The sequence below is a fragment of the Lactuca serriola genome, chromosome 4, assembly GCF_051521515.1.
Source record: "Lactuca serriola cultivar US96UC23 chromosome 4, Lser_US96UC23_V15, whole genome shotgun sequence".
Classification (NCBI taxonomy): domain Eukaryota; kingdom Viridiplantae; phylum Streptophyta; class Magnoliopsida; order Asterales; family Asteraceae; genus Lactuca; species Lactuca serriola.
This window is the reverse complement of record NC_136411.1, coordinates 10228524-10238369: the sequence shown is the minus strand read 5'-3', so window position 1 is coordinate 10238369 and position 9846 is coordinate 10228524. Positions and strand designations below refer to the sequence as shown.

Below are 9846 nucleotides of genomic sequence, written 5' to 3'. Positions count from 1 at the left end.
AATATCAACCTTTAGACCGACTGTCATTTTGATTTTTGGATGGGTTGGAGGGAAACACACATGTATAGACTTTATAGTGGTATCCCCTCTCGTAGGCTTGATGGTCTGGGGTTTCATGGCGGTACATGTTGCATTAAAAGCTGCTACATGCAATGTCACCAAACATGAAAATCGTGCATAAAAAATCAACACGTGTTTATACCATTTACATTTGATACGTTTGGTTTTCTTGCGTCGGATGCAATGAAACTTCTTAATAGAGTACAATGGATCATGCATAAGGCCGGACGGAGTGGGGTGAGGGAAATGAGCGGGAACCGATCCCACACCTGTGCACACCGCACCGTGGGTGCGGGAAAGGAACCGTGGGAAGAAACAGGGGGGAGAGAGTCCCGCTCTCTCTCTCTCTTCTAACCATTGGCCGACGCTTTTTTTTTCTTTTTTACTCAAACGGCTATATAGCCGTTAACATACATACATACATACATACATACATACATACATACATACATACATACATACATACATACATATATATATATATATATATATATATATATATATATATATATATATATATATTCTCTTTTCCTTCCCTTTTCTTAATCTATAAATACTCAAACATTTTATCATTTTTAAACCATAATTTATATTTCTCTCTAAAAAATATTACTCAAAATGTCATCATCTTCATCATCCGATTCGACGACAGTAGAGGAGGCTAAGTTTATCGGTTCCGTCATGGCGAAAATGGTTACGTACTATCAAAACCGACTTGGTGAAACATCACGTGCACGACCTAACCTAAGAAAGTCGCCGTTACGTAGAAATCACGAAGCCGGACACAATCGTCTTATAGAATATTATTTTGCAGATGACACCATCTACGCTGTAAAGTTTCGACGTCGGTTCCGGATGAGGAAGAAACTATTTTTACGTATTGTTGGCGATTTGGAAGGCCGCTTTCCATATTTCCAATGGAAAATGGATGCAAGGGGAAAAAGGTTTCTCTCCCATTCAAAAATGCACAGTTTCGATTCGTCAGCTAGCATACAGCATGGGCGCAGACAAATGGGACGAGTATTTTAGGATGTCAAGCGTACCGTGAGGGACTCTGTGTACAAGTTCTGCAAAGCGATCTGTTTGGTTTACGGGCAACGATATTTGCGCAAACCAACTATCAACAATATCCACCAATTGTATACGGTGCATGAAGGCAAACATGGATTCTCTGGAATGCTAGGTAGTATCGATTGCATGCATTGGAGTTGGTAATTATGCCCCAACGCATGGCGTGGTCAGTACATGAGAGGCGGCCGCAAAGAGCCGACGATAATTCTAGAGGCTATCACATCACATGATCTTTGGATATGACATGCATTCTTTCGTCCAGCTGGTGCAAACAATGACATCAACGTGCTAGACCAGTCGCCTGTATTCAACGATATCTACCTTGCAAAGTCACACGATGTACCTTTTCAAGCAAATGGGGTAGCATATAAGCGTGGATAATATCTTACTGACGGTATATATCCTCCCTTGTCTATTTTTGTGAAATCGTTTACATGTCCTAACGACCCGAAAAGGAAAAAGTTTAAAGAGGCGCAAGAGTCAGCTAGGAAGGATGTGGAGCGAGCATTTGGTGTACTTAAGAGACGTTAGCAAGTACTAACGGTCGGGGCAAGGTCATATGATGTGAAAATGTTACAACACGTAATGTATGCATGTATCATATTGCATAATATGATTCTTGAAGACGAAGGAAGAGTGATATGCCGATACAACGAAAATAAAGTTTTGCCAAATGTCGAAGGAGTAGCCGTTGGTACACAAGAGTATAGGGTGAATAAAAGAGAAGTACACAATCGCGACCTTCATCAGGCCCTTCGTGCTGATTTGGTGGGGCACATTTATAGGGCTCATATTCAACCCCTGCATGAGTTATCTCACGATGATGATTTGTTTGACGAATCAGACGAGGATTCTGATATGTTCGTCGAGAGTGAAGATTCCGACGACGAGAGTGACGCTGGGGAGAATGATGCAGATGATCAAGGCGAGGACGAAGACGATGATTCTGAGTGACGTATTTAGGTTTAAATAAAATTAGGATATTAATTAATAATTTTTACAAGATATTATACGAAATGCAACTTGTTTTGCCTTATTAAGACATTGAAGAAAGTTCCTGTAAAGTTTTTTTCTTTTTTCGGGATATGTTTGGTTAAAGGAAAAAAAAAAACTTTTATTTGATTGACTTGTATTAATAGAATTCTATGTTACAGGTACACAAATGTATAAATTTAAATCTATCATAATGTAATATTATTGAATCTAAATCAACAATAATAGAAAAGTTAGAAGATAATAAAACTTGTTTGACATCTGAAATAAATTATAAAAATAAAAAAAATAAGGTTGATGAGTTTGTGTCTATGCCTATGATGGCAAAATTTGGTTCTCACAATTGAATACAATAACATCTTTTTTGTTCATATAATATACAAAAAAAAAAAAAAAAAGAAAAAAAAAAAAAAAGAAAAAGAAAAAAAAGACGCTCAGCTCAACTTGTTAACTCAATATTCCAAACGCTACACCCAAAAATATACGAAAAAAGGGAAACAACAATTGATTCAACTTTCAGCCAACCAAAACTTTAAACTTGCACTAAACACTAGAAGTAGGAAGAGAGAAAGAGGGAGAGATGGTTCACAAGTCGCGAGGGAAGTTACTGATTTGCCCTTCCTCCAACATATCTTTGTTGTTCAACTTGTAGCTTATTCGTATGCGCATCACAACTGATTTCTGCTCATGAGTCATGAGTGAGTCGGTGATAAAACAAGAGAGTAGTATTCTATATTGAATTATTAAAAATAAATAAATACCTTGCCATGCTGATTGTTGGTGACTCGTAATTTCTGTGTTATAGAGCCACTTGCATTTCCAGGAAGAGTATTACTGCTAGCAGGCTCTAAATGCAGCTGTAGGAACTGTAGATTGTAAATGAGACAATAAGTTAGAATATAAATTTTCAATTTGGGTCCCTAGCTGATTTTTGCAATTTTGGTCCCAAAAAGGACAAAAGTTGCAAGAGATATATATTAATTATAGATATAGGGGGGGAGGGAGGGAGCAGATATGTAATTTAGGTTTACCTTGGGCACTGCTGCCTGGAAGACGAAGTCTGTATAGAGCTGGGAAGACTTGTTTGTGAATTTTGCTTCAATTAGGGTTATCTGTGGACTTCCGGGTTGCTTAGACAGGTTGAACGTTAGGCTCAATGCACCACTCTCAAATGCAACAATTGGTGGATATGTCCGCCCATTCTCCTCTTCTTCTGTTCAAAAATAAAATATTATATCCTTGCTTTGACTTAATATATTTATCAAGGAGTACATACATGAAATAGGGGTTGTTTCATTTTCACTTAATTTGGATTTTGGACATTATTTTTTATTACTTAATCAGGACAGAATCACTTAATAGGTTTTCCCTAGATGTATCAACACACTAACCCTTTTACCTTTCTTTTTCCCTCCCATTGGCTTAAAATTGATGGATATTGTGAAATTTGTTGTTTGGAATGTAAGGGTAAAATGAACAAGAACGAGTCACGAAACTTAGTTTATTTTATTTTTTTCCTAGCAGTGTGCTGTTATTTTTTAAGCATCATTTACCTGGATCGAAAAAAAATATATATATATACTTACTAGGTGTTGGTGGTGGTGGTGTAGTAGGATTTGGACCAAATCCGTCTAATAGATCCATCATAGGGGAAGCGCCAGGTGTAGGTAGAGGCGAAGAAAGAGTATCCAAAGCACTAAAAGGTGAGGGTGAGGGTGAGGCTTTATTATTGTTATTATTATTATTATTAAGTTGGGTCAAGGATAAGAGATCAGATGTAGATGAGCTTTTTTGAGTAGCAGGAGCAGGAGCAGGTGGTGACCCACTTGACAATAGATCCAGCAGAACATCTGTACCACTTTTATGCCCATGCATTGTATTTCTACCTCCTGAAATCAAACACATACAACTAAATATCAATATTAATATCTAATCTCTATATTTTATATTCATTTTTCAAATGGTACACCATTCATTCAATTCATGCTCTGATTGTTATTATAACATCAAATTTTAACTTTTATAATAAAAACTAAAAATTTAACCTGATTGTGGCGAAGAAGATGAGATGTCAGCACCAACACCAAGAAGGTCGTGAAGAAAATTGGCACCTGAAGAAGAGTTAGGAGGTGGTGGATGTGGATGTGTAGGTTCATCTACACCAAGATCCAGCAAGTCTACTAGAGGAGCATCAACTATTTTAACAACCCCATTCGGAATATTATTAATCCCTGATGTCGAAACACCTGAACCTCCTCTTCTTCCACTGTAACTTGCTTCATCAAGAACTGGCATCCTTTCAACCAATGCAGACCTTCAAATCCATTCATTACATATATATATCAGCTTAGTTACATAATATTATCATACAAACATACATACATACATAATCATCATTTCATTTTCATACCTTAAATTCTGATGTTTTCCGATTATGGAATCAAATTCGATTGATCTCTGCTGCAGCTCAAGCAGAAGGCTTCCTTTAGATTGATTCACAATGTCTTTTATTCTCCTACAAAAATCAATAACCACTATGATATGATACCACCATATATATTATATATTTTTAATAAACGAATTTTTTTTTTTAAATAAATAAACTTACTGTGAAGAAGAAGGGAAACGTGAAGACAGTTTTAACAAAGCCATCAAACACATTGCCCTGGTTGTAAGATCAGATGTGTGTTGCTTGATAGCAGCTTCTATAACATCAATTGCATCAGACTCCGTTACCTGTCATATCAATCAACAACAACTCTTCTCAAGTTTCAAGTTAAGTTAAACATATAGATTTGGGTGGGGCATTTTGGGTATTTCAAACTCAATTTATGAAGAAACAAACTCACAGTTATAGGTTCCTCGATATCAAGCATTCCAACATTGTTTACCAATAAATCACCGTATTCTCCAATGCACCATACTGCTACCCGGACTACAGCTTCCTGTTTGAAAACACGTAAACAACATATATATACGAGAGGGCAAAAACGTCCAGTAAGATTAGACAAAATATTTTTGTTAAGATTCATGGTACCTGATCACATGATGTTTGGATTGCTCTATAGAGTGACCTTACTGTATATCCATGGAGGTTAGATGAATTGGTTATCACAACAATTAGAGCATGCCACACTTCATCCTTTACATAATTTCCAGCCTAATAAACATTCATAGTTTTTTTAGTATTTCAGTAAGCAAATGCAAAACTAATCCCAATTTAAACATACATTGAAGATTAAATAAACTATCATTTGGAAAACTACTACAAAAGTACATACGGACCTCACAAAGAACCTTGAGCATCTGATCAATGTACCAAATTTTCTCTGGGGAGAGCCTAGAAGAAGAATGGAGTGGAGATTAAAATGAGAAATGCATATGATAAATGATAATATTAGTTATTACAAAAATACCCTTTTACTTACTTTTCCACAATGGAGCAAATTTTTGCAGTAAGATCTCCCTTGAAGTCCTGGTCACTTACTACCAGATAATCAATTAGCTCCTTGGTCAAAGGTTTTACGTTGTTCTCATTGACCAGAAGATACACAAGTTCCAGGGCTCTTTTTCGAATTGAAGCATCTGAATCCTGAATAAAAAAGGAGCACTTACTGTTTATATACATGCAATTGTGCAGTATTCAAATCCAATCATCATTATATAAATCATAAATGTTACTTTTAGTTTACAAATATTACCTTGACACATTCCAAGATTGTTGCGCGATGTCTCTGCACTGCTTGACCATCTATTGATATTGCTTTCATCAGCATGTTTAATGCAACATACCTGCCATAATAATAATATTCAATTGAAAGTAAATCATTTCATTTTACAATTTACAATTTACATCAAGACTGACTAGATATTTACTACCATGCATGGAAGAGGGAGGAGATGCTTTACCTGATATTATTGTCACGGTTTGATAAGAACCTCCCCAAAATATTGATTGCAAGAACACGCAAACCACCACTATCTTCAATGCTCATAATAGTTTCTACACATTCATAAAGGATAGCATTCCCTGCATTCTTGTTTGACTCTGTCTTTGTTGCCACCTAGACATTATTCATGAACTACAACTTATGATTTTTGAAAGCAACAGTCAAACCAAACGTGTATGTAGATCAATGACTATAAATAAATCCCATATTAGATGGGGTTTACTTTAGGTTGAAATCCTTCATCCAACTATTTGTTGTGTACACATTTAATCACCCGGGATTTTTTTAAGGTCACTAAACTTTACTTTAATAAAATCTCACTTGTAGGTCAAATATAGTTGGTTATTAAACAAACAAATAAAAGTATATTACTGTTGCATGTATTTAACCTATGATTTATGTATTTTCGAAAGCATAAAAATAGTATATATGTGAATAATAATAAAACTATATATTAAAAACCAACTATTTGCTATCAACATTTGATCCCTATAGATTTTTCTGTTCATCAAAAGTCCTTAGAAAACTCTTTTTGTTGTACTTATGGAGGATTTAAAAAGTTTAGGGAGCCTATATGTAGAAATAAATCCAGAATGACCAAATGTATACACAGTGAATAGTTGGATGGAGGATATCAACCTAAACCTTATTATCATTGACAACTTAACAAGATATCACATAAAAGATGGAAGCTGACCTGAGCAAGGACATCATTCATGAAATCACTAGCATCAGCATCTCCATGACCCAAGATCCGTAAAATACGGAGTAATCTTATTTGAAGAAAAGGATCCGAAATCCCAGAAATATCATATTCAGGAGCATATGGACTGTTCACTGCATCCTTCAGAACTTTTACTATGCCCTCTGTGCATTTCTAGATAGAGAATGAGAAAGAAACAAAAAGGTCAATACACCTTCCTAAAATATTCACAAACTCCAATCAAAATATCGAAAAAGTAAAAAACAAGGCCAATATACCTTCCTAAAATATTCAAGGGCCTCTTCACTGACTATACACAAATCTGCACAAAGCTGGATTGCAGTTAAAAGAACTCCATGATGCTTTTCTTTGAGTAAGGAAGCAACAGGGTTTACAAAATTCTCTGCAAGGTCAGGGACTTTCTTTATAATCCTTATAGAGCATAATGCTGCCTGTACATTGTAAGAATGTAGATAAGTACAACATATTGTGGAAATATATGAAAAATCATTAATGGTGTCAACACAATTCAAAGACAATGACATTTCAGAAGGATATTTTCGTTGACTTACTTTCTTGCGAACATTTGGATCTCGAAATTGCAGCAGCCTTTCAACTTCAGGTGCAAGATCACGAGCCATTTCAGCAGAGCTTATATTGCCCAAAGCACAAAGAGCCAGTCCTACAATATACTGGTTGGTATGATTAAGATCTCTGCAAAATGACAATGGATTTTTCATCAACTGGAAGTCCACAATCTAAAAAAACAATACTACTAAAGGGTAGGTGCATACTGCTTTAGTGAATTGGTTACTAGCATCAAAACTTCTTGTCTTTCATCAAGAAGCAGCATGAGTCCTAGATATCCTATTCTCTTCTCTGGAAATCCAGGAGCTGCAATTAACTTGAGGCATTCCATTTGACCAAAATGTGTAGGATACCCTAACATGTGAATGAACATGAGCTTTGCCAAATTACGGTGTCTATAATCATTGTCATTGTCACTAACTGCTGCACGAATAGAAGCACACTCCTTTCTAACAACAGCACGTTCCTCTGCTGCAGTTTTACAGGCACGTATTGCCCGAATCATGTCCCTGCAAAGGAACAATAATCATCATCTCACAAGCTAACCAATGTCATGTAGATATAGGCACAAATCACAATCAACTTCAACTTGAAACTAATGTAATGTTAATATTGTAAATGGGTATGAGGACAAAATGAATGTATTGTGTTTTGTTAGTTATCTCCCCCCATTGAACATGTGCACATATTTTGAAGTTGGTTTTACAGTCATTCCTCCTCATTTTCTATGCTTAGAAGATTAGATACATAAAGAAATAATCTTTGAAGTTGAAGAAATTATATTGAACATCTTGGTAGATATTAGATTTCCCTCATAACATGTCTACATCTAACGGGGTGTCTGGATGATGTGCGTTATCAAAGTGATTATGATGACTTGAAGAATTCGAATCAGGATAAATAATTAGTCAGATTAAAGTTAGGGAAAGTTGGGAAATCTTACAATTATTGAAGTAATCAATTTTCTTAAGGTATTCTACTCGGCCGCATGTTTAAAAACCCCATAAGTATCCTTCCAGATTAGTTGCATTAGTCCATTATGACTCTTCTTGGTGGTTGTAGTTTGTGTATTTTAGTATTTGTAACAATCCATTCCACAAAGGTTGTGATTGTGAAATGCTAGCAGAATATGATCCCTCGGGTGGTTGATTATCAAGATATGTAATTGATTAAGTGGCTCTACAGCCTTAGACGTTACAAATTATATGAGACCATTGGCCTTGGGTTCAAGCTTTGCCCATCCACTTCTCATCTATGGACTCCATAAGTATATTAAGGAAAATTCTGCTGGACTGATAATGACACTGAGAAATGAAAGCTAAAGGAGCGAATGACGAATGGGATCGCTTAGTTGGATTCAGTAAATTGTATGGTTCTAATCTTCTAGGTTTGCATTCTTGATAATAATATTGTGATTAAGGGGGGCTAGGAACAATTACCCACCATTGTTTTAGTTCATTTGGATGTTTACAGACAGACTTCCTACTTTGGTCATTACGCTTTTCATTCACTATGTTCTTAAGATATTAATATCTCCCTCGTTCACAGTGTAACATCTTAAACATTCTTGTAGCTCATTATAGTATCGAACACATATATGAGATGAGACCAGTTCCTACGCACCATAATTCAATTAAGTTACTAAACGAAACCATTTCATATACTCCGATCAGTAAACAACCGCACACTAACATTCAATTCAGAAAACTCGAGATCAGAGTCACTCGAATTAGGTCAATTTTCGATTAAAAGAAAGCAACTTACCTTAGACGCGTCCCAGACGAGAAGGGATTCATGACTGGGTTCGTTTGGAAGCCACGAGAGAGCTCGACCAGATCCAGATTATAGCAGAAGACAAATATATAGAGCGATTGCGTATATAATTATTATTATACAAGCTGAGAATCCAGTCGAGATCTGGGGGAGATCAACTACGGTGATCTGTGAAGAGAAATTAAGATCTGAGACTTGATTGATCTCTTCGCGATGATGTGAAGATGATAATGGTGAATCTGAGCATCAAAATTCTTCCATTTTCAGGGTGGGAGAAAAAGATAAAAGATGTGCGAGTATTTGTTGTGGTTTGAAAAGTTTCAGAAAATAAGTACTCAACTGCAATTCCTTCGTATACTTCGTGGGTTTATTTAAAAAAATAAATATAAAATTTTAACCGAGAAATTTGAATTTATAAGAAAAATGAGAAAAAAAAATTTAATGAGACTTTAATACATTGAATACATTACATATATAAATCATTTATAATAAATACCTTACATATATATTACCTTACATATTAAATATGGAATTTTAATTTAATAAAATGAAAAATACAATAAAATGACAAGTGGAAAATAGAAAATTTAAAAATTCTAGAAAATGTCATGTGTCAAAATGAAGGAAAAAAGGACATGTGGCAAAAAAAAACTTTGATTTATTAAGGAGGATTGTTAAAGTTGTTAAATAATTAAAACCCCTTCTCCA

General features: G+C 35.3%; 1 protein-coding gene across 2 annotated transcripts; it reads right to left on the bottom strand.

Annotated features, from left to right (window-relative positions):
* Positions 1-2365: 2365 nt before the first annotated feature.
* Positions 2366-9453, bottom strand: LOC145101012 (AP-1 complex subunit gamma-2-like). Of its 2 annotated transcripts, none has more exons than XM_079038184.1 (18): positions 9130-9453; positions 7572-7874; positions 7350-7491; positions 7056-7229; positions 6772-6951; positions 6034-6188; positions 5826-5916; positions 5553-5716; positions 5410-5464; positions 5162-5284; positions 4974-5069; positions 4733-4860; positions 4535-4639; positions 4170-4438; positions 3711-4013; positions 3156-3334; positions 2886-2990; positions 2366-2805 (listed from the first exon to the last, which is right to left on the bottom strand). In XM_079038184.1, the coding sequence occupies exons 1-18, from the start codon at positions 9159-9161 to the stop codon at positions 2710-2712; spliced, it is 2700 nt and encodes an 899-aa protein (XP_078894310.1). In that variant the 5' UTR covers positions 9162-9453; the 3' UTR covers positions 2366-2709. The 2 variants fall into 2 exon arrangements, with proteins under 2 accessions (XP_078894310.1, XP_078894309.1); XM_079038183.1 differs by having other exon boundaries at positions 3156-3337; positions 9130-9452.
* Between the last annotated feature and the right edge of the window lie 393 nt (positions 9454-9846).